General features: G+C 45.2%; 1 protein-coding gene across 3 annotated transcripts in view; it reads left to right on the top strand.

Annotated features, from left to right (window-relative positions):
* MYH10 (myosin heavy chain 10) overlaps positions 1–24,347 on the top strand; it is a 180,237-nt gene that overhangs the window by 120,783 nt on the left and 35,107 nt on the right. For all 3 annotated transcript variants that reach the window (XM_006156399.3, XM_014590868.2, XM_014590869.2), the window contains 9 exons: positions 8,712–8,905; positions 8,996–9,117; positions 11,409–11,478; positions 11,590–11,750; positions 16,924–17,032; positions 17,417–17,548; positions 18,347–18,553; positions 22,144–22,281; positions 23,329–23,452. In XM_006156399.3, coding sequence (XP_006156461.1) covers positions 8,712–8,905; positions 8,996–9,117; positions 11,409–11,478; positions 11,590–11,750; positions 16,924–17,032; positions 17,417–17,548; positions 18,347–18,553; positions 22,144–22,281; positions 23,329–23,452 — 1,257 coding nt within the window. The remainder of the gene's footprint in view (positions 1–8,711; positions 8,906–8,995; positions 9,118–11,408; positions 11,479–11,589; positions 11,751–16,923; positions 17,033–17,416; positions 17,549–18,346; positions 18,554–22,143; positions 22,282–23,328; positions 23,453–24,347) is intronic.

The raw sequence follows: 24,347 nt of genomic DNA, 5'->3' as shown, positions 1-24,347 counted from the left end.
GAGGGGTCTAAAAATGAGAATGCGTGGCATGCTGTGTAGATTCTAGTACTGTCCGTGACTTCTCAGAAGACAGTGGGTGAAGGAACTTTAGATTGTCTGTGACATGCTGCTACGTGACGAGCATCTCTCTGAAGGAGATGACGCAAAGCTTATAGGGACCCTGCGCATCTAAGTGCCTGATACTGGGGAAAGTGCACAATGAAGAACACGTAGATTTTTGAGGTCACAGTGAGACACTGGCGGGACCAGCAGATGGCATTATGGTTACATCCCTGGACTTCCACATATTGGACTGCGATTCCAGTCCGGGACCTGGTGGCCTAAAACTCAGGCCAGGTGTGTGTGCGTCCTCAAGATCCTGAGAGGAGAGTGGAGGAGAAGGGATTGCAGCATGGCCATTCCCCCGGGGGCGGGGGGTGATTTCTTGCTTTCAGTCTCTATCTCTGGAAAGCACACGTGCCCAATAAAAAAAAAAATCTCTCTCTTAAAAAAAAGATAGAAAAAAATGAGACACTGGCATAAAGAAAGTTTCCACAAGCCTCAAAAGACAAGTGAAAAAGAGAAAGGAACAGGGCTTCTTAGAGGCAGAACACGGAGATCATGTAAGTTGCTGCTATTAGGTCGTCGGGAAAGTCGTCATGTATTTTTCTATGTAAAAATGTGTCATGACTTTATCAGCACCCCAGTATGAACCCAAGGATGGTTTCCTCCAAATATATTTTGGACTTCTGAGATAAGCCAGGAGTGGAGGGTGCCAGCAGAAGGAACCAACAAGGAGGGATTGTAACTCTAAGTTATAGGCAGGGCGTCCGGACTAAAGAGGTCTGTGATCATAGGGACCACTGGTGGATTTAAACCTGATGCAGACCCAACTAGAGGGCCATGATGCATCACCTGCCCTAATGCTCATTTCCACCTACAGTCTCCTTCACACAGTAGCGTCATTTAGGCTCTTTGATCCAGCACGGGCTGGATCGCAGCTGTCTGGAAGGGCACCACTGGACAAAAAATGAGAGAAAAGCATGAGAAGCTACCATGAAGCGAGTTTTAATTATTGGCAGAGAAAGCCCCTCACCTCTTCAGTCTTCTGGAGAAGCAGCGCTTGATGCAGGGTCATGGCAATAAACTTAACTGAGACTCACCAAGGAGAGGAGAGCTTTCCCCCCCCCCCAGGAGTGTGTCCCTGTTCTGTCACCAACTCCTGTGGGTCTCCCCCGTCCGCTCATATCCACTGCATTCCTACCTACCTTCTTGCCATGATTTAGGGCAAAACTTTTATTTTAAGAGAGATTTTTGCTATAGGGTACATGTGCTCGCTGGAGAGACAGAAAGACAGAAAGCAAGAAATCACTCCCCAGGGGCCATGTCTACGCCAAAGTCCCTTCTCCTCCAGTCTTCTCTCGGGATTTTGAGCGTGTTCTCACACACATGCCTGGCATGAGATTAAGCCACCGGGTTCGGGACTCGAACCACAGATGACTACGTCAGAGTCTAGTGACATAATCATTACATAATCTGCTGGTCTCTTGGGCAAAGCTTTTAGCTCAGCCATTCGTAAACCGTAGAAATGGGGATGTTTTGACTTCAAAACCTTGACCCGATCTTTTCTTTCTTTTAAGCCCAGTCATCATTAAAGGCCACTTTATTTAGAATCAAGTAACACAACTGACAAAATAACAATTGCCTATAGATGATATGCATCAGTCATAGTCTCTTGTGTCATTTTATTTTGTTAGAATTATTTATTTAATTTTATTTATCATTATTATTTTTTAATTTGCTTTAGGGCATATGTGTTCACCAGAGGGTGAGAGGGAAAGTGAGGAAGCAAGCTACCAGATCCAGGACCCGAACTGCGGTCAGCCGTGTGGGAGTCTAGCGCCTAAACAACCATGTCACCTGCTGGCCCCTCTTGTGCCATGGTTTGGTTTATGTCTGACACAGTTCCTGTGCTTAATCAAATTGCCAGCATTTTCCCTTGTGAATGGTTTTTGTTGTTGCAGTATATTCTCTTTTTTTAAACAAACCCTTCACTAATTGGGAACTCAAGGAGAAGCAGCATCTGGGTACCATGGCTTGAGTTCCTTTAGACCTGATGTGAACCTGATGAGTTCCTTAACCTTGAGGTTAAGTCGGGGGGCAGTGACACTTAGTTCTCTGGGTCTTTGCGAGTATCACACGAGGCAACGTGAGCCCACATCTGGCGCATGGAAAGGGCCCACATGCGTGGTGTTCTAAGCATTGTCGCCGCTGCAGGATCTGTGGCACCATTGTCGCCGCAGTTGTAATTATGAGAAACGGAAACTCGATAAACGTTTATTTCCTTGGGTTTTGTTTTTTTTTGGTGTTATTTTTAGTTTCTTAGTTTCATGAGAGAGAGAGAACCAGGTACCCTTGACAATGTCTCACCATGCCGCAGTCCCTCCTTGGGATAAGGAAGAGTACTTTCTCCGTAAATAATGTGCTTCCTATAAGCCTCTGAACTTTCAGGGATTTTTCTAAAAATATCTCAGTACTCTAGAACAATGCATTAATTGAGTGTGTAACAACCAGTTATATAGCCATTGCCAATTTGTTATCATTGTCTAATAAGGAAATCACAGAGGAATGCTGTTTGATGTTCAGATTATGTCTGGGAATTCATAGCACTTAAATATTTATTTCCAAATCCGTTTTTAACTCTTAGTAACGTTTTTATCTACATTAGAGTAGAATTGTCTTAACTTGTTTATGTGAGTATTGAAAATCTGCTACACTGGCTTACACAGTGCTGGGTGCTGGAGGGCTTTGTAAGGAGTATGTGTTGTCGTTCTCAGTCCTCTCCAGCTGGCTGTTAAAATTAACATGCACACATAAATTAACATGAAATTGGTTTCTAGCCTATTAACTGCAGTAAGTTTCTGAAGAGCTGACTTAAATGCTTCAAATTAAATTTAGTAACACAAGTATTTTGTCCCACATGCAAATTTAAAAAACAAAAATACACGCCTCCTAATCTCCTAGATTATCTCCAAGAAGAGCCAGTTAAGTTATTCTGGTACTCGACGATGTGATTTTTTATATGCAACTATTGATGGCAGTTTTATGATGAGATAGATGACACATTGCATTTTTTCTCTTAAACTCTGAATAAGCTAACAGATTTTAGGTCTATAGGAACTCATCTAGTTTCTGACCATTTAGATGAATTTCTGTACATTAATAAATTAGGCCTTGGGGCCAGGAGGTGCCATGGTGGTTAAAGCACTGGATTCCCACAGCAGTTTGAATCCCAGACCCGGTAGCTTGAAAATTACGCCAGGGATGTGTACGTGCGTGCCCAAAAATCCCAGGAGGAGAATGGAGGAGTAGGAATTGCAGCATGTCCATCCCCGGGGTGGGGTGGACCGTGGTTAATTTCTTACTTTTCCCTCTCTCCTCCAGTGCGTGCACGTGCCCTATGGCAAAAACCTAAAAATAAAATACCTTCAGTTCTCTTCAGGCTTCCTGGGAGCCAACTAGTGCATTTAAATGCCCAACAGCATCCCCTGAGCAGGCTTTCCTGTCATCTCAGGTAGAAGAGTTCAGAGCAGGAGGAGAAGCAAAGTCAGTCTGCACGGAAACCTTGGCTGCGAGGCCCTTGGAGGTTTAGGGTGGATATTCATTCTAAACCACTCTTTTCGGGAGCTGCTGGAGTCTTACCTGCGCATTTTCTGCCTTCCTCCGCTTACTGCTCTAACCATTGCAACAAGAAAACACTAAAATAGGGATTCTTCTGGATCTTGTTTTTAAGTGACGTCATACATTCCTAGTGTGGCCCAGATAAACCATTTAAATTCATTTCTCCAAGTATTTCTCTTTTATCTAAAAAATAGTTTTGCTCATTGGTGAAATCTAAGCCAGAGTTTATATTTCTGAAATAAGAAAAAAAAAAAAAAAAAAACTGATAGGAGCCAGCAGATGGAATAGTGGTTAAGGTACTAGACTCCTTCATGGCCGACCACGGTTTGAGTCTCAGATCTGGTGGCTTAAAAATCATGCCAGGTGTGTGTGCTTGTGTGCCCAAAATTCTAGGAGGAGAATGAAGGAGAGGGGATTATGGCATGGCCATCCCCCAGGGGATGTCTCTCACTCTCTCTCTGTCTCTCTGCTGAGTACACATACCCTATAGAAAAAAACCTTTTAAAAAAAAGAAAGAAGAAACTAAAAGATTAAGGCATTTATTTTAAAAATAAATATTTTTAGATTACCCTTTATAAAATTAAATTTGTAATGTAGTTTCATTATGATAATAGTTTTCTTGTTTCCTGTAAATTTTTTTTGAGTTTTTGTTTTTGTTTTGTTTTGTTTTTGTTTTTTGCTATAGGGCACATGCACTTGCTGGAAAGACAAAGAAACAAAGAGACAGAAAGCAAAAAATCACACACACACACACACACACACCCATGGAGATGGCCATGCCTCAATCCCTTCTCCTCCTTTCTCCTCTTGGGATCTTGGGCACGCACACACACGCACCTGGTTTGAGTTCAAGCCACTAGATCCGGGACTCGAACCGCGGTTGACCAAATGGGAGTCCAGCGACATCGCCATTACACTAACTTATGGTCCCTGTTTCCTGTATTTTAAGAAACAAGGGCCAGCAGGTGGCATAATGGTTAAGGTGTTAGATTCCCACATGGCCAGCTGTGATTTGAGTCTTAGACCTGGTGGCTTAAAAATCACACCAGGTGTATGTGCATGCGTCCCTAAAATTCCAAGAGGAGAATGGAGGAGAGGGGATTGCTATATGGACATCCCAAACAGAGGGTGATTTCTCAGTCTCCTACAAGTACATACACCCTATGGCAAAACTCTAATTTAAAGAAAAAAAAAAAGCACCTTAGAAGCTCAGTGTCAGATGCTGACAGCACATTGCATTTAAGAACTGCTCTTGTAACATAGAGTACCATAAAACCGAGTCATCATATCCCTACAGAATAATAGTGCCGCTGCTTCTCTTGCATTGTGGTGGTGATTATTCTTTGGTAAACTTGGTTCCTTCGGTGGTATTAAGTCACTGCGATGTTCCAGGTGCCAGGATCTGGCCAACCCCGGGTTGGGGGGAGTAGCAGAGAGCATGTGAGCTGTGCTCAGGGGGCTAGGGTGACCCTGGGAACAGCTCTCGGGGCCTGAGTGGGTGAGGTGCTGCAGAAACGTCCCTGGGGAGCTCCGCAGCAGAGAAAATGGACAGGACAGCACAGCAGTGTCTTCCCTGGGATTCGCTCTAGGTTTGGAAGCTTAGAGGCAAGTGTGGTTGTTTAGAAACCTGGAGGGCAGAGTGGAAACCAGGACCTAAGAAGACTTTCCTGAGGTAGCCTATCAAGGAGTGGAGATTTTAACGCGTTAAAGGTTTTTCCAAGAGGACCGGAAACGGCTGGGCGTCCTAGGTAGAGAAATGGCTTGGGATGTGAAGTCACTGTGTCTGGGAGCCTACAGCCGTTGGGAGCTTGTACAGTTGGAGTTTAAGGGTGTGTGAGAAAGCAGCAAAAGGGGTCCTTCCCTTGAAAACTAACCAGGGCACCTCATGATTCTGTTAAGTAGGTCTCCTTAGCTGTTTCACAGAGTGGGACACTGAGGCTTGGAGAAGTCAGGTCACTTGTCCCAGAATCACAGAGCTCATGAGTGGCAGGTGTTCCAGCGGATCCAGTTCATCCCTGCTCTGTACAGTGGGCGGAGTTCCTCACACCACATCCAACAGGATGTTAAGACTTAGTTTTGTCCTTTAGAAGTTTCTGTTGATTACACCGGGGCAAAGGGTATGACTGGAAAGAACAGGGTGGCAGCTGGGGCGGCGGGCGCAGTGAGGGAGTGAGGCCGGAAGAAGGAACAGTCGAGTCAGGAGGACCGCAGCATCAGGAGAGGACGGGATGGATGGACAGTGAGCAGCAGGACTTGAGCAAGTAATTGAGGGGACCTCTGAGTCCTGACCAGGGTTCTCAGTGGTCACGCATGGATAGAAACACAGGAGGAAGGACAGGCAGGAACTGGGGGCAGGTTGGCCACTTTCCCTCCTGCTTCTGGCCACAGTCCTCATCCAGTCCCTAGCCCTGTGGGTGGGACATGGCCCAAAGTCCTCATCCCCCCTTCTCCTTTTGGGGCTCATCCAGTCCCACTTAAAATGTGTGTGAGCCGACTGCTCCCAGTCCTCCCTTCTAGTTCAGACTGCTCTTCCCAGAAGCAGACAGGAGCACTTGGCTTGTCTGCTTCACTTCAGGTCACACAGGTGACCCAAATGTGCACAGAGTTTGGGTCCTGTCTTCTCGGCCACAAAACCCACCTCTCTCCCCTCTTAACTCTCCCACCGCCATTGAGTCACCCAGCCAGAACCTTAGGAGTCCATCTTGAAATGTGCCTCTTTGGATGTGAGGCAGGCATAAGCATGTCGACTCTCCCACCGAAACGTCTCTTGGTTACTCCCCCTCTGCCCCGCCGGAGCTGCAGAGCTCAGCGCCGCTCCCTACTTCTCCAGGCTGCTCTGTCACGGCGGCGCGAGTTTCTCAACGCGCCCCCATGCTTGCGGGCACCGGCCTGCCTTCACGCCCTCTTACCCTTCTTCCATGCGTGCTGTTCCCACCGACGGCAGGGGTTCCTTCCATGGCTCATTCTTCATCTTTCAGTTTTAGATGGCACGTCCCCCACCGTGCCTAGCCACTCGCCTTTCTCATAACATCCAGTTCCTTTACCTCACTGCATCTCTCGCTGTTTGTGGCTGTACATGTATTTAATGTCCACCTCATTTGCTGACAAAAATACATTAAGTCTACTGGTGCCAGGCATCCGTCAGGAAAAGGATGCGGTGATGAGTCAAAGTAGACGTGGTAAACATGTATCCAGAATTTGTAGAAATCGGAGACACCCTTGTGACATCCCGAGGGAGAGTGGCACACGTGTGTTTGGCGACTGGTGCTGGGTAGTCAGCTACGTCTGGTTAGCGTCCTGTCATCACCCAGGACGGGAATATGGCTCGAGCCAAGCAGAGGGCTGATGTCTGTGCTTGTATGTTGCCTTATTCTAGAAGGACTTCGGGTGAGTCGAGGTTGGGTCCCTAGTGAGTGCCGTGTGTACAGGAAAGCAGACAGGAAGTTCTCAGGGAGCACAAGAGAAGTAGCTAGAAGTGGGTGAGATATAGGAGAAGGTGAGCTCCGCACAGTCCAGGAGTGGACAGAGGGTTTGGAGAGCTGCTGTGATGGTCGCCAGCTCAGCGGATGGTATTGGTCGATGTAGCCATTGCCCAGTCATTGCCTGGCAGTGCCACGGAAGGAGAACAGGCTGGAGGCCAGTTGGCTGCACTCACGGGGTGAGTGGGTGAGAAGGGGGAGTGGCGAGTGTGTGACCTTCTCTAGAAGGAAGCTGGGCTCTGCCTGGCAGAGGTGGACCGATGGCAGGGTCGAGGGAGTTCACAGTTGTGTGGGGTACACAGAGCCGGGTTTGGAGCTGTTTTCTGCCAGGGCCAGTGAGGAGGAAAGGACAGTCTCCCAGGAAGACAGGAGACGAAGCCAGTGCACAGGGACAGCTTTGATCCACATCCCTAAGTCTGGTGGCCTGATTTGGGAGCTGTTGTAGGACAGTGTGTGTGCGTGCACAGGCCTGGGAATGGCAGGCCCTCACCCACCCCTCCCACCTGCTGGTTAAGACCTACAAGGAACCTGAGCAGTTCCTTCACCTCCCTGGTCATGGTTTCCTCTTCTGTAGAAGCCTCAGTGGGTCGTAGATCTTGCGCCTATGGCTCTTCACACCGTGCCGGGTCCCCGTGTGCTTCCATCACGGGAGACAGATGGAAGAAACGAGGGTGTTGTGAGGAGGCTGAGGAGGGCACTACTAAGAGCAGTCCAGTCAACATCAGAATCTTACTTTCACACAGAGAATGAGTCTTTCAATGAGAATAAGACATCGCGCACCGAATGTCCGTTGGTGGCTGGTGCGTTCTTTCTAATCTCATTATTAGAAGTATTAGGTCTGTGTGGGTCACAGAGAAAGATCAGCTATTTGATAGAGGAATTGCAGAGAAACGTAACCATGGTACTCATAGGAAGCGTAGCCATTTATTCTTATCAGAAAAATAAATTCCTTCTTATTTTGTTTCTCACCCTTGAATACTCATGCTTTGAGGAGAGAATTGAAGTTTACACATTGCAAAAAAAAATCCGAACTGATCTGTAATCGGATCTTTCTGCATTTGTACCTGAAACTTAAAGGACTTTTCTCACTCCAAATCAAATGACTGGTGAGAGAAAAGCCTGGTCCCTAATCCCAGAGCACATCCTTTAAGCAGATTGGTACGATCAGATACTCCTAAGTATATTTTATGAGCCATTTCCTACACTGAAACTCTTCACTGTAGCAGTTTGTGTATCAATAATGCCAGCCGGCGATCTCTCATTGACCAAGTAATTGTAAATGCCACAGGCAGAACGTTCCCCGAGGCAGCCAGTTCCCGAAACTAGCGCAGCAGAAGGCACTCGCTGGGCTGTGGTAGTTTGGAGTGGTCAAAGCACCACAGTCCCCTGCCATATGTGTGTGGCTGTTGGTCCCACGGCTTGTGCAGTGTCTAGATATGCTGACGCCTTACCTCTATGGCACCTCCGTCATTTGTCCACAAAGCTTGTGCTGCCGCACTCCCACTGTGTTTTTTCTCTCCCCGCTGACGAGTCCGCTCGGCTCACGTCCCTGTGCTTGTGTCTCCTCGCCAGTGGACCGCATCGTGGGTCTGGATCAAGTCACCGGGATGACTGAGACAGCTTTTGGCTCTGCCTATAAAACCAAGAAGGGCATGTTTCGGACCGTCGGGCAGCTCTACAAAGAATCTCTCACCAAGCTGATGGCAACCCTCCGGAACACCAACCCTAACTTTGTGCGCTGCATCATTCCAAATCACGAGAAGCGGGTACGTGGCGGGCAGAGCACGCGCTGGTCTTTAAAATCAGCCGGGATCTGGGGACGATGAGTAAACTGTAAATCTCGTTTGCTAAATTAGGCTGGAAAACTGGACCCGCATCTAGTGCTAGATCAGCTGCGTTGCAATGGTGTCCTGGAAGGAATCCGAATCTGTCGCCAGGGGTTCCCCAACCGGATAGTTTTCCAGGAATTCCGGCAGAGGTATTGCCCGACTTTTACCTTTTTTGCACATGTATCAGGTTTATCTTAATATGACTCAAAACGGTGATGTAATGAGGGGGATGTTTTTCCTTGTTCCCATTTTCCCGTATGGTAAAGGGACAGTCCTCACTCGCTTGACGGTTGGTAGGAAGACTGAGTGCCAGCTTCAAAACAAGGCACGTGCCGGGACCCGCTGGGGTGCTGCAGGGAGGTGCTCCCTGTCCTCGGGCCCCGAGGTCAGCTGTGAGATGCACGGGGAACACTGGGAATGGGCAGTTTACCCCTTCAGACAGTTCTCCCCATGAGTCAAATGTAATTATTTAAAAATCTGACTTTTTAAAAAAAATAGACGAGTGATGTGTGTTCCTTTTAGGAAGTTTTGAAAATACAAGGTAAAAAGTAAACAGATCACTCAGGAGTGGTTCCTAAAAACATTTTGGGGATATTGCTTTCCATCTTTTGTTCTTAGGTTTTTGCCACAGGGCATGTGTGTTGACCAGAGAGACACGGAGAGAGGCAGAGAGAGGGAAAGTGAGAAGTCACCCCCTAGGGGGGTGAAGGTGGTCATGCCACAGCCCATTCTCCTCCTGGGATTTGGGGCACACATACACGACATTCCCAGCATGATTTTCAAGCTGCCGTGTCTGGGACGACAACTGCAGTCAGCCATGTGGGCATCCGGCACCTTGACCATAACACCACCTTCATCTTTTTAAAATAAATTCAATAAATCTCTTGTGTGTGTGTTTTCCAGTATAGGTGTCATTAGTGTGTGTGCATACATGCACACACATGCACGCACACACACATACAATTCTATTCCTTTTACTAAAAGAAACAAGGAAACAGGACAAATCAGAAAAGGGGTTAAGTAAAAACCAGAGGGAAAACTCTCAATGTATAACATAAATGGATACAGACATATGATGGAAAAGGGTTATTTTTTAAACTTTGTTTAGTAATTTTTTCTTGAACTTAATTTGCTTTTTCCCTTTTTTCTTCTGGAAATCAGATTTCGAAGTGTGGCAGCATTTGCTGTTCCAAGAAATACGTAGGGCTGCCAGGTCAAAAACGGCCCTGTGCCCTTCCCTCCCACCCCGCTGAGATAGACTCAGCCCGCAGAACTGTCGGGTAGATGTTCATTTTTTATCGATAAGAGGAAAAGGAGACGTAATTGCCATTCAGGATGCAAAGTTGATTGATAGAGCCAGGATTTGACTGTTAATATGGCCAGTGTTTTGCTAAAAGAAAAAAAAATCCGATAGAAGTATAACCTATACAGAGTGAAGTACACAAGTTTTAAATGTACAGCTCAGTGAACATATGTATACCCAGAGCAGTGCTTCTTTTGTATTATTATTATTATTTTATTTAACTTTCTTCATTTACTTATTTTTTAATTTCACTAGAGAGGGACAGAGTGTGTGTGTGTATGTGTGTGTGTGAGTGTGTGTGTGTGTGTGAGAGAGAGAGAGAGGGAGAGAGAGAGAGAAAGAGAAGAAAGTGAGAAAGCAAGCCGCCAGGTCCAGAACTCAGAACTACGATCGGCCACGTGGGAGTCCAGCACTCCTAACCACCACGCCACCTGCTGGCCCTGACTAGCGCCATTTTTAATGTCATCCTGAGTTGTTAGAAGGTGCATGCGCACATGGTGGGTGGTAGGGGGCAAGCAAGAGAAAGCACACCCCTAGCAGGGCCTGGTCCCACCACATTCCTTTTTTCCTCCATTTTTCCATCCTTTTGGGACTTCATGCGCACATGCCCAGTGTGTTTTTCAAGCTGCCAGAACCAGGATCTGAACCCTGGGATCTAGCTCTCTCTGTACAGCACTTAGCTGCAATGCTACGGGGCCGGCACCACCCTGACATCTTCTATATTCAAATAGGAGCCTGTGATCATTGCTTACAGCCTTTTCTGTTGTCTAATAAATGCCTAGAAGTTGACAGTGACTTAAGGTGTAAGAAGCCAGATCCTTTTCACCTCTTAAGGGTATAAACCGTTTGTGGGGAGTGAAGAAAAGTGAAAGGTTTTTTAAAACACCATGCTTTGATTCTTCTCTGCCACACCTCTCAATCCTAGTCTTGGACCTGAAAGAATTAACCTCCATTTCACTTTGTTCCTTGCTGTAAGAAATAGAAACAAGAAAACTAGATCATCACTTGCTCATTTCTTGACTCTTAATTTAATGTGTAATGTGTATTACCTGTCATTTTATTGCCTCTAAGAGCAAAACTCACAACCAGTAGAGAAACAAACTTCTACAGAAGACTTTTTGGAATCTTTTCTTACAGATATGAGATCCTAACTCCAAATGCTATTCCTAAAGGTTTTATGGATGGCAAACAGGCCTGTGAACGAATGGTATGTTTGTTTGGTTTTGGTTTTGTTTTTATTTTTCTCATTTTTCTGATTTGTAGATTATCAATGTATTCTTTCCTGTTGCAAAAAATGATCAGACTCTTTTTCTCTTAGATCCGGGCTTTGGAGTTGGACCCAAACTTGTATAGAATTGGACAGAGCAAGATATTTTTCAGAGCTGGAGTTTTGGCACACTTAGAGGAAGAAAGAGATTTAAAAATCACCGATATCATCATCTTCTTCCAGGCTGTCTGCAGAGGTTACCTAGCCAGAAAGTAAGTGGGTACTCATGAGTTAAGTGCTCACGAAGAATGCGTTTGTGCTCAGCACTGTCTTTTGTGCTTGGATGTAAAAGTCCAGGAGACACAACAAGGTCCCTGTCCTATAGAAGTCACAGTCTAGGGAAATGAGCAGATGAACATCCTGAAGAACAGCAGGTTACCATAAGGAGTCAATAAGCAAAGGGGCCAAGATTCCGCTCTAGCTCGGGCCATCCAGGAAGGCCCTCTGAGCCCGAACTGCAAGGATAAGAAAGCTGCCCCTGTGAGTGGAGGGAGGGAGATGTAGTGGCAGTTCTGTAGGTATGTGGTGTCATCAGAGAAGGTGAAGCAGCGTGGCTGACCATGGTGGGTGACAGGGAGAGAGTTGAGAGAAGAGGCTTGAGAAACGGGCACTGGCAGATGGGGGAAATGCGATGGAATAACAGTGAACCAGGAATCTTTTTTATTTTTTTTTTTTTAATTTTTTAAAAGTTTCTTTCTTTCATTAAAGAGTGCATGCAAGAGAAAGAGACACCCTTGACAGGATCTCGTTTCCCCACGACCTTTTTCTCCAGCCCTCCTGCTAATAAGGATCTTGGGCACACATCTATATCCGGTGTGTTTCAGGTTGACCTGGGATCTGAACCTGTGGTCGGCCATGTGGCTTCCAGTACTGCAAAGCAGTATACTGCTTGTACCCAAGGCTTGGCATATATATTCTCAAGGCCACTTAGCTGCCAGATGCAGAATCCATTGAAGCAGAGCAAGACAGGAATCGGGTGGGCCAGTTGGACAGCTGTTGTAGCAACTCAGATGGAAGATCATGATGCCAAGGCCCAAGAAAGTAGTGAGGAGATTAAGAGAAAGGACATTGGATTTGAGGTAAAATTAAAAGGACTTAGATCTGGTTTGGACTTAGAGTGTGTTGATGTTTTCTTCATTTCCTTCCTATTGAAGACTTAGGCTTTGGGAGTGAGAGAGGTTGAGCTAGGTAAATAGTTTGCCGGACAGACAGATAACCTGAGACTCGCTGATTCTATAGAGAATAGAGGTTTGTTTGGCTCACAATTCTGGTGGCTATAAAGTCCAGGAGCACAGGTGGTGGGCTGACAGAGGCAGAGGGGGAAGCAATAGACTTTTCCATCTCCTTGTTTATCCATCCCCCTCTCGCAGCCGATAGGAAGGTGCCCTCCCTCTAGGCCCACCACCTCCCAAAGCCATTGAGGACCAAGCTTCCAGAACATGAACTTTTGAGGGACAAACCATTTTCAAATCACAGCACACAGGTTAGAGACCTGCTCTGCCTCACAGTCTCTTTGCTCAGACACTGGTTTAGAGGGCTTTCAACTGAAGAAAGTGGTGACAGTACTTGTGTTTCTTTGCCTATAAAATAGACTACTGAGGAAAATGGGTAACCTGGAAAGTTGAAGATAAATGGATGCTTTTCTCAACAATAGATACTTAGAAACATTGGGCAAGAAGGAGTAAAAGAGTTGGGGTTTTATACATGAATGCTTAGAGCATGTTTTTTTGTTTTTTGTTTTTAAGTGGACCTATTTTCTAGCAAAGCCTGCCCTCACTCAGTCTCTGCACTGGAATGCCTTCTGCAGCAGAGGGAGGAACACATGTCAGCAAGTGCCTTTCTAACTTCCAGAAAGTTGCAGAAACCCTCAGAACTTAAGAATTATTTTATTTTATTTTATTTTTTTATTTATTTTTTAATTTGACCAGAGAGGGACAGAGTGGGTGTATGAGACAGAAAGAAAGCGAGAAGGCAAGCTGCCAGATCCAAGACTGAAACTGTGTTCAGCCACATGGAAGTCCAGCACCCTTAACCACCACATCACCTGCTGGCCTCAGTAAAATATATTAATATACTTCCTTGAACTTCTTGTTAAAATCTGAACCTTGCTTACAAAATTCTCAAGACAGAGAATCAGAAGCAGATATTACGCTCACACTGTGTCGTCTTAAGGACTTAAACTGACAAATCTGATCTTCTGTGTAAGAAGCACATTCTGGCCATTCGCAGCCCTTTCCCTAAATATTTTTGTAATGCTGTGTACATGGTAGGATGGGAGTTAAAATCAGGAAACATCCATAAAAGACAGTGTAATGATCGGTATCTATGAGGGGACTCCACAAAGTTTGTTCCAAAATGGAATTAAAGTACAGTTTCATTTGGGCGCAGACATATTTGAAATCAATGCATACTTTAAGGGCTTGCATACATAGAAATCCCTGAACAAAATCATGAACTTGAAGTTGGTATGCCCTGGAAGACATTGATACAAACATAAAAAGGAGGAAGGAATAGAAGTGATAGTGAACGTTTGTTGAGGTCTACTTTCCAGATACTTGAAGACAAGATGAGGTCATAGAACTGCCGATGACAGCTGAGGCACACAGGACAGTGCCTCACTCAGTCGGTGCTCAGTAAATACCAGTTGATGTTGTGAAGGAAAGCCAACTGCCCATTCACCTAAACGATGTGACTGGCTCCTAACTGCATCACCTTTCTGTTTTATCTCCCAGAGGGCCAATGAAGCAACTAGGGCAGAGGTTTTTAATAAGATTGAGTGAACTTTTTGGTTTGCTGTAGGGTATGTGCATTCACTAGAGAGAGCATGCAGAGACAGAGATAAGGAGGGTTGGCACCATCACAGTTCCTACTTCTCTCGTGACTTTGGGCATGCACGTGCAAGTGCCTGGTGTGTTTTTCAAGCCGCCGGATCTAGGATTCCAGCCCCACAGCTGTGTGGGATCCAGATGCTTTAATCACCATGCCTCCTGGATAGCCAGGTTGGGTGAATTTTTACAGCATTCCTAAGGCAACTGCAAGAATTGGAAGATGGAAGCTTCATATTGGTTGGTTGGGAAAGTCATGACATATTTTTCTATGCAAAGGTACATCATGACTTTTTCAATGACCCAGTAGTTTCAAAAGGCACTTCTAAAACTGTTATTTTTGTAGTAAAAACTCTTAGAATTAAGACTTGGCCAAATCTTTTTGACTGGCAAGGATAACGTAGAAGGCGGAAGACTTTGTTAAGACATTCCCACATGGGGACCAGCAGATGGCATAATGGTTATGTCATTGGGCTCCCTACGTAGTCAGCTGGTTTGAGTCCTGGACCTGGCAACCTAAAACTCACACCAGGCACATGTGTGTGCATGCCCTGAATCCCAAGATGAGAATGGAGGAAAAGGGATTGTGGCATGGCCATCCCCCCCAGGGGGTGATTTCTCACTTTCTGTCTCCCTGGTAAGCACACACGCCCTATAGCAAAAATCTCTCAAAAAAAAAAAAGACATTCCCACATGCATCCTATGTAGCTGTTTGCTGCAGTCAATGAATGAATCTTTTTTTTTTTTTTTTTTTTTTTTTTGCTGTCTTCTGTATCTCCTTAATTGTGTCTCTTTCCTAGGAGAGTTCTATAGCTGCTCCTGCAAGCAGTTATCAAAGGACTGGAGAAATAATCACACATTATTTCTCAGAAGTGCCTCGTCATTCATTCATTCACTTAGCAAATATATTTTGAGGGGGCCTTGAGTGTATCTGTCACTTCATTGTATGCTGGGACCACAGAAATAACTGGCCCATAATCTAGTTGGGAAGAGTCATGTCAGCCGAGAACTGGAGTGGAGCCTTTTTTGTGACAGGGACGAGGAGACTGTGGTCATCCTGGTACTCTGAAGTCCCTCAGACAAAAATGGTCAAGCAGTGGGTGATCCGCAGCAGTGTGCTAGAGAGAAGGCAGACGGATTTGACTAAGAAAGGAACTGCAAAACTGTGGGTCTTGAGAGATTTTTTTATGAATATCTGTCTAAAATACAGTTTCAGTAGTAATGGGACCGAAACCAGTGAGCTGGAAATCAGGGAGGAAGGTAATGCAGGCATTCACTTTGGATCCTTGAAGCTAGATAACAAGTAAACTTTTCTTTTTTTTTTCCTGTTTTTGAGAGGTTTTTGCTATAGGGCATATGTGCTCGCCAGAAAGACAGTGAGAAACAGAGAGACAGAAAGCGAGAAATCACCCCCCAGGGGGGATGGCCACACTGCAATCCCTTCACCTCTATTCTCCTCTCGGATATTGGGCATGCATGCACACGTACCAGGCATGAGTTTAAACCACCAGGCCTAGGACTCAAACCGCAGTCAACTGCATGGGAGTCTAGCAACATGGCCACTGTGTCAACTGCTGGTCCCCCAAGTAAACAGTTTTTAAAAACAGGCTGGTAGGTGGTATGGTGGTTAGGTATTTAACTCCCACAGCCACATGGCTGACTGCAGTTCGAGTCTCAGACCTGATATCCTGCTTTCTCATTCCTTCTCTCTCTCTCTCGCTGGTCAAATTTATTAAAAGAACAATAATAATAAATCTTTAATGATAAATTAAATAATAAATTGTATATTGGAAGGAATGGGGAGGTAATTAAGTTTGTTTGGGGCAGGAGAAGGATGTGGGTTTTGTAAAGAGAGCTGTGTTCCTGCCGGAGACCGAGAGATTGAAAATACGGAGTGAAGGTCAATAGGAAGGTAGGGATTAAGAAGGCAGCCTAGTGTGTGGGAGGTTGCAGCCTGGATGTCGTGACAAGGACACCAGGTTCTGCAGGTCACAAATGAGCTCCGTGTCCCACATTCACCTGTAAAGGGGAGAGAGTGAGCTGCCCTCTCTGAGTCCTTCCCAGCCTCAGAATGCTGTGCTGCATTGTGCAAAATGGAGGGCAGAAAAAGAGTATCCCAGAAGGACAAGGAGTGTCTTTCCTGTGACAGATCGAAAGAAAGACAAGAGAGTAGCTAATGAAGGAGAATAAAGAGCACCAGCAAAGGGAAGATGGGGGGACTTTTGTTACCTCGTCTTTATTGCCGAGGAAAACAGGTGTATTCATACCCAAGAGTATCAGCGCATATGTGTGCACGGGTGAATAGCGGGAGAGCGGGCGGGTGGCACCTGCGATGAAAGTGCAAGGACCGAACCCGCTGCTTGAGGTGGGCTGAGCACAGTGGGCTGGCATGGAGCCCAGCGGGCAGTCCCATTTCCACACGAATTCACCTGAAGACCTGATTGGCAGACCCTCTCCCTGCCCTAGCCAAATAAGAACATTTGCCTTTAGAACTCCATAGGACAGTGGTCACTAAAACACCTTTTCCTTTACACAGTAAGTTTTTCTCATTGTTCTTCAGGGCCTTTGCCAAGAAGCAGCAGCAACTAAGTGCCTTAAAGGTCTTGCAGCGGAACTGTGCGGCGTACCTGAAGCTGCGGCACTGGCAGTGGTGGCGGGTCTTCACTAAGGTGAGCGTTGCTCCTTTCTTGCTAATGACTTTTTTTTTTTTTTGAGATAGTTTTTTTGCTATAGGACACATGCTCTCACGAGAGAGACAGAGAAAGAGAGACAGAAAGCGAGAACTCACCCCCCAAGAGGGGATGGCCACACCGCAACCCCTTCTCCACACTCCTCTCAGAATCTTGGGCACGCACACATACATGCCTGACATGTTTTAAGCCATTGGGTCCAGGGCTTAAACTGCAGTCAAATACGTGGGAGTCCAGTGACGTAGCCATTATGCTAACTGCTGGTCCCTCTAATGACCTTTCTAAGTAGCAGAGTTTGAGAGTTTGACCAGTGAGAACCCACGGGGGACAGATGGAGTGACAAACTGTTACCCTTTGTCATAGGTGAAGCCTCTCCTACAAGTTACTCGCCAGGAGGAAGAACTTCAGGCCAAAGATGAAGAGCTGCTGAAGGTGAAGGAGAAGCAGACCAAGGTGGAAGGGGAGCTCGAGGAGATGGAGAGGAAGCACCAGCAGGTGTGTGTGCCCCTTCCCACACCCCCATCCCAGCTCAGTGTGCGACTTCCCGACAGCCGCTCTCAGACACTTAATTGGGAACAGCTCGCTGTCCCTACCACATCTTCTCACCTGGGAGGGGTTTTCACTCCTTTCCAAACCTCGTGCATTTTAAAAATAGAACTAACAGACACATTAGGTCTTGTACTTTGGATTTATGTAAATTAAAATTGACCTTACCTCTTTCATCTCTGGCTCTGTCATTCTCTGGACACAAAGAATGTGGTTGTGTTTGCTCCCGAGATGTGTTTAATAACTGTTTTAGACAAGGCTCCCAGTTCTGTCACTTCCTATGTGTGCTTTTAAGTAGAAATAGAAGAAGGTAAACGTCTGAAATCGTTGAGTGCAAGGCCACTGCTTGCTTACAGTTACCAGCAGAATGGCGCCCCCAGCCATTACTATTACAGATCTTTTTTGGGGGGGAAGGAGAGTTTTTTTCCTATAGGACCCATGCTTGCCAGAAAAGGGCAGAAAGCGAGAAATCAACCCCCCAGGGGGGATGGCCATGCCATAATCCATTCTCCTCTGGGGATCTTGGGCATGCATGCACACGTGCCCGGCGTGAGTTTAAGCCACCAGGTCCAGGACTCGAACCATGATCGACTACATGGGAGTCCAGCGACATAGCCGTTACGCCAACTACTGGTCCCTGTTATAGATGTTTAACTCCAGTTTCTTTGACGTCCAAATCAAGGGGAATGTGTCTTGTGTGTGTGTTGGGGACGAATCCTAGCACTAGAAACTTCGTTGTGATTGCAGCTTTTAGAAGAGAAGAATATCCTTGCAGAACAACTCCAAGCAGAGACTGAGCTCTTTGCTGAAGCAGAAGAAATGAGAGCAAGACTTGCTGCTAAGAAGCAGGAATTAGAAGAGATTCTACATGACCTGGAGTCTAGGGTTGAAGAAGAAGAAGAGAGAAACCAAATCCTCCAAAATGAAAAGAAAAAGATGCAAGCACATATTCAGGTATCTATGATAGTGTTTATTTAGAATTGTATTTTGAATAGCATGTAGATCCGTTAAATAAATAAATAGAGGGTGCATGTCTGGATCCTGTGTGCATAGAGGAGCAAAAGGACTCAGAGTTAGGAGGATCTGCCTTTAGAATGAAGATCATTATTTGAAGGACAAATGTAGTAGATTTTCTTCAAACATAGATTTGTTTTTTTTTTTTAAGAGGTTTTTGCTATAGGGCACGTGCGCTCGCCAGACAGACAGAGAAAGACAGAGAGACAGAAAGCGAGAAATTACCCCCCAGGGGGGATGGTCACGCCACAATCCCTTCTCTTCCATTCTCCTCTTGGGATCTTGGGCACGCACGCACACGTGCCTGGCGTGAGTTTAAGCCAACGGGTCCAGGACTCGAACCGCAGTCGACCACGTGGGAGTCCAGCGACATAGCCATTACGCTAACTGCTGGTCCCTAGATTTGTTGTTTTGAATAGGAACTTTTTTATGTTTTGATGAAGCATCTTATTATATGCAGAGATTCAAACTCAGAAATAGGGTCTGTAGCTGTCTCTGGAGGACCTAACTTATTCCTTCCGTTGTCATTATCCGTTCTGTTGCTCACGTGTTCATTAGTAAATATCCACTAAGTGATCTGGTTCATAAGAAACGCTCAGGACACATAGGAAGAATCAGAATTGTGAATAATTAGCCCTTCGCTGTTACTTTATTTTTTAATGCAAGTTATACTTACCCGAAGCACCACTGTATCCGTGGTTGAATACCCAGACAACTGGTACAGCATTGTGTCCGTACCTAGAACACACCACCTGTTTTCTCCTGTACCCACCACTATTCCATCTGCTGTCCCTTAGAGTGTCAGGGGGTCGGTGTCTGTCGCCACAAGAATCTAGTACCAAACTTCCATCTGTGTGTCTCCCTTAACAGTTACCTCATTCTATCGCTCATCTTTGTAAAGCACAGATAATTCACCCATTTGTCATAACCACAGAAGATATCATATAATGTCCTTAGCAAACACCCAGACAATAAATCATTCAGACACTTATTTTTCTTCCATTCTTCCAACAGTTTTCAAGTATCCCATAATAGGTTAACAGAATATCACAAAAGCTATAAAAAGCCCATACTCGTTGATCCAGCAATTCTAAATATGGTGTTTTTTTTGTTTGTTTTTTTGAGAGGTTTTTGCTATAGGGTATACGCGCTTGCCAGGAAGACAGAGAGAGACAGAAAGCGAGAAATCCCCCCCCCAGAGGGTTGGCCACGCCACAATCCCTTCTCCTCCATTCTCCTCTTGGGATCTTGGGCATGCACGCACACACACCTGGTGTGAGTTTAAGCCACCAGGTCTGGGACTCAAACCACGGTTGACTACATGGGAGTCCAGCGACATAGCCATTATGCTAATTACTGGTCCCTAAACATGTTTATTTTCATGAGTATTCATAATATTGGGTTGTTGGGAAAAGTTGTGATGCATTTTTGCCTAGAAAAATACATCATGACTCTTCTAATGACCTAAAATATTAATAAGGAGAGTTATAAAAGAATATATATGCAATAAAATCTAATTTAAAATACAGAATTTATAAATGTATATGTATGACTATATGTGGTAATATCCAGAAGACCTAGACGAATCTCTATTAACAATGAGTTTTCCTTGATAGTATTATCAAAGGGTTTGATTTCTTTTTGTTTAAGAGCATTGTTCATTTCAGTCATATTTTACTCACACGAGGAAAGAACACTGATTATCTCCTATCTCCTTATTCTGTTTTTTAACTCCAAATTTTATTTTAATTTCTTGGGTTTTGTTTGTTTGTTTGTTTTAGAGTTTTTGTTTTTTTTTTTTTTTGCTATAGGGCACGTGCGTTCGCCAGACAGACAGAGAGAGACAGAGAGATAGAAAGTGAGAAATCAACCCCCAGGGGAGATGGTCACGCCACAATCCCTTCTCCTCCATTCTCCTCTCGGGATCTTAGGTACGCACACACATGCGCCCGGCGTGAGTTTTAAGCCACTGGGTCTGGGATGTGAACCGTGGTCGACTACGTGGAAGTCCAGCGACATAGCCATTATGCTAACTGCTGGTTCCCTTTCTTGGTTTTTAAAGAGAGATTTTTGCTATAGGACATGTGAACTTGCTGGAGACCCAGAGTAAGACAAAGACAGAAAGTGAGAAATCAACTCCCCCTCAACCCCAGTGGGGGAAGGCCATGCCACAATCCATTCTCCTCTGGAATTGTGGGCATTCATGCATACGTGCCTGGTGTGAGTTTGAAGTTGCCAGGTCCATGACTCGAACCATGGTCAGCTATGTGAGAGTCCAGCAATATAACCATTATCTCATCTGCTGGTCTCTGTTGTGGTTTTCAAGCCACCAGGTCCGGGACTCGAACTGTATTTGGCCATGTAGGAGTCCAGTGCCTTAACCTTTGCCATTGGCTGACTCCAACATGTTATGGTTTGTTTTTTAGTTTGTTTGTTTTTGTTTGAAGGGATTTTTTGCTATAGGATGCGTGCACTCACTGGAGAGACAGAGAGAATGTGAGAAATCACCTCCCCCCACCGAGGGGATGACCCTGCCACAATCCCTTCACCTCCATTCTCCTCTTGGAATTTTTGGCTCACGTGTACATGCACCTGGCATGAGTTTCAAGACTCCTGGTTTGGGACTCAAGCTGCAATTGGGCAAGTGGGAGTCCAGGAACTTAACCACTTTGTCACAAGATATACTTGAGGGACTAGCCAGTAGCATGGTGGTCAAGGTGGCTAGATCCCACATGGACAACTATGCAGTTCAAGTCCTGGACCTGGAGGCTTGAAAAGCATGCCAACGCATGTGCATGCATGCCCAAAATCCTGAGAGAAAAATAGGGAATATGGGATTGCTGTATGGCCATCTCTCCTGGGGGTGGAGGGTGCTTTCTCATTTTCCTACTCTGTCTCTCTCCAAGGAGTGTGCGCACCCTATAGCTAAAAAAGAAAAAAAAGCACACTTGAACTGAGACAGCTCATTTCTCACTGTCCTGTACTATTTTATTTAAATGATTGTTTTCATGTTCTTTTTCTCATCTTTTTGGCTGAACATGTACAGTTGAATTCAAATAAATTAAATATGGTTTATTAAATGCTAGTCTACGATTCATATTTACTCATGTCTCTTAATCCAATATTATTTTATTCCAAGAAATGAATTTTAATTACTATATGTCATTCCATTTTACAAAGGTATCAACATTCAATTACCAAGTCCTTTCTGAATTATGTCTATTGTCCCTCAGTATTGGTGGTAACCCTTCACTGTCCATCTTATATATAAATGCCATCTGTGACCGTTTGTTGAAATCATCAGTTGAAGAGAAATGTCCATTTCCAAAGCTTGCTGAGCTGTGCCCCGTTTGCTTCCAAAGGATTAGCCCATTTGTGTTTTAACCTGAGTGGATACAAATATCTGCTTCTCGTAACTGTATTTCCTACTTTCACAAACACCCTTGACCATTTCGAGAAGCAGAAACTTAGCTCCCTCGAACACATGCCCGTGCACGACTGTGGGGAGACTGACTGTTGTTCTGCACCAGGACCTGGAAGAGCAGCTGGATGAGGAGGAAGGGGCCCGGCAGAAACTGCAGCTGGAGAAGGTGACTGCGGAGGCCAAAATCAAGAAGATGGAAGAGGAGATTCTGCTGCTTGAGGACCAAAACTCCAAGTTTATCAAAGTAAGAGGGCCCTAGTAAAAACTTTTAACTTTATTTATTAATATTAAAAGCTCATGTTAGAATCCAGAAAACACCAGACCAGCCCCATGGCCTGGTAGTTAAGGGAGCCACATCCCATATGGCCAACCACACGGTCTGAATCTGGCCTCCGTGGCTTGAAAAACGCGGCAGGAGTGTGTATGCCTCACATCCTGGCAGGATGGAGAAATGGCCGAGAGGCTGTGGTGTGAATACCCCCCATTGGGGTCCCTCACCCCACCCTCCTCTCTCCCTGTCTAGGCACTCTGGTCAACACCTGTACCTCTAGCCCAAGAAAAAATTTTAAAGACTGCAGAAAATATTTATAATTGATAACTTACTGAAAATGCTTGAAACAAAATTCTCAAGATTTTAGGTTTACATCATTTTCTCTCTTTTAAGAGTAATTTTTACTATAGGGTGTATGTGCTCTCTGAAAAGAAAGTAAGAAATCACCCTCCTCCTCCAGGGGGGATGCCCATGCTGCAATTCCTTCTCTATTCTCCTCTTGGAATTTTGGGTACACACGCACACACGTGCCTGGCGTGAGTTGTAAGCCACTGGGTCCAGGACTGGAACCACGGTCGACTACATGGGAGTCCAGCTACATAACCATTACACCATCTGCTGGTCCCAGTTTACTTAATTTTCTCTGTAAGTCTCTACCCGTAAAGATTTCTGAAGACTATTCAGTTCTTTAAACCCACCAGATAACCTTGTAATCTTTTAGACTTGGAGCTTGTGCACTCCATACTCGCTGATCACCTTGTTGACTTGTTTCCATCTGTGCATTCACTCACTTGACCCTGGGTGTGGGACTGAGTAGCAGGTAGTGTGACCAAGCTCCGGGTGGGCACTGAGATGAAGAGGAGCCCTGTCCTTCTGGAGCTTACAGTCTGCTGGGGGCAGGGGAGGGCATGCTGGTAGGACTCACTTCTCTCTGGCCCAAGAAAGATGGCATCTATGAGAATCGGTAAACTCAAGTTATTCTGAGTGCCTTTTCTAAAGTAGTCCATGTTTTCTATTCAGGAAAAGAAACTCATGGAAGATCGCATTGCAGAGTGTTCCTCTCAGCTGGCTGAAGAGGAAGAAAAGGCAAAAAACTTGGCCAAAATCAGGAATAAGCAAGAAGTGATGATCTCCGATTTAGAAGGTTAGTATTCGAGGCATGAGATCTAAATCTTCCTTTGTTGGAACATACAGTATCAGAAGGTGCACGTGGTGATTACTAGTAAGGGTCTCAGTTTGGGTTCAATTACTTTAGATCCTTACAAGTTATTTTGTATTGCCTAGTCACTAGTGTTTATGATGGAATGTCATTGAAATGGTTTTACTTCCTGAGTTTGGGGTCCCTGGTAAAAGATAGTGTCCTCTGGTTGACATGACTAGGATCCAAATTAGGTTTGAGTCCTGTCGACCATCAGACTAGTGTGTTCTATCTAAAAACTGCATTGACGTGCTTCAGTTTCACTTCACAAAGGGACTAGCCAGTATCATGGGACGAGGACAGAAAGTCCTGTGGGCAACATTGTCTCACCCTAACAGCAGAAGTCATGTCAGTAAATCCCATTAGGATTACTACAAAAGAAGGAGAGAGGTGGAAGGGCCAGCAGGTGGCATATGTTTGAGGCACTAGACTCTCATGTGCCTAACCACGGTTCAAGTCCTAGACCTGGTGTCTTGCTTTCTCACTTTTCCTCTCTCTTTGGTCAAATTAAAAATATAATAATAATAAATTAAATTAATCATTTAAAAAAAAAGAAAGAAAAGAGGTTGAAGTTGGGAAGAGATTGTAAAACCTTCCCGTGGAAGAGACTTTCACACAGAGAAGGGAAGACCTGTCTGAGGTAGGAAAGCGCTGTGTGCAGGTGCCCAGTCCCACTTAATGCCTGCTTCTGTGCTGGAGAGAAAGTAAGGTCAGTTTTTTTTGTTTGTTTGTTTTTTTGTTTTAATTTTTAATTTAGGGGTTGTTTTCCTTTTTTAGGGCTTTCTTCTTTTCTTTTTTGTAGTATAGACAAAGGAGGGAATGTCAGTATGAAATTTTTCTT

This window comes from Tupaia chinensis, unplaced genomic scaffold (assembly GCF_000334495.1).
Source record: "Tupaia chinensis unplaced genomic scaffold, TupChi_1.0 Scaffold000493_1, whole genome shotgun sequence".
Lineage (NCBI taxonomy): Eukaryota > Metazoa > Chordata > Mammalia > Scandentia > Tupaiidae > Tupaia > Tupaia belangeri.
The sequence above is the reverse complement of the archived record's forward strand: the minus strand, read 5'-3'. Positions and strand labels throughout refer to the sequence as shown.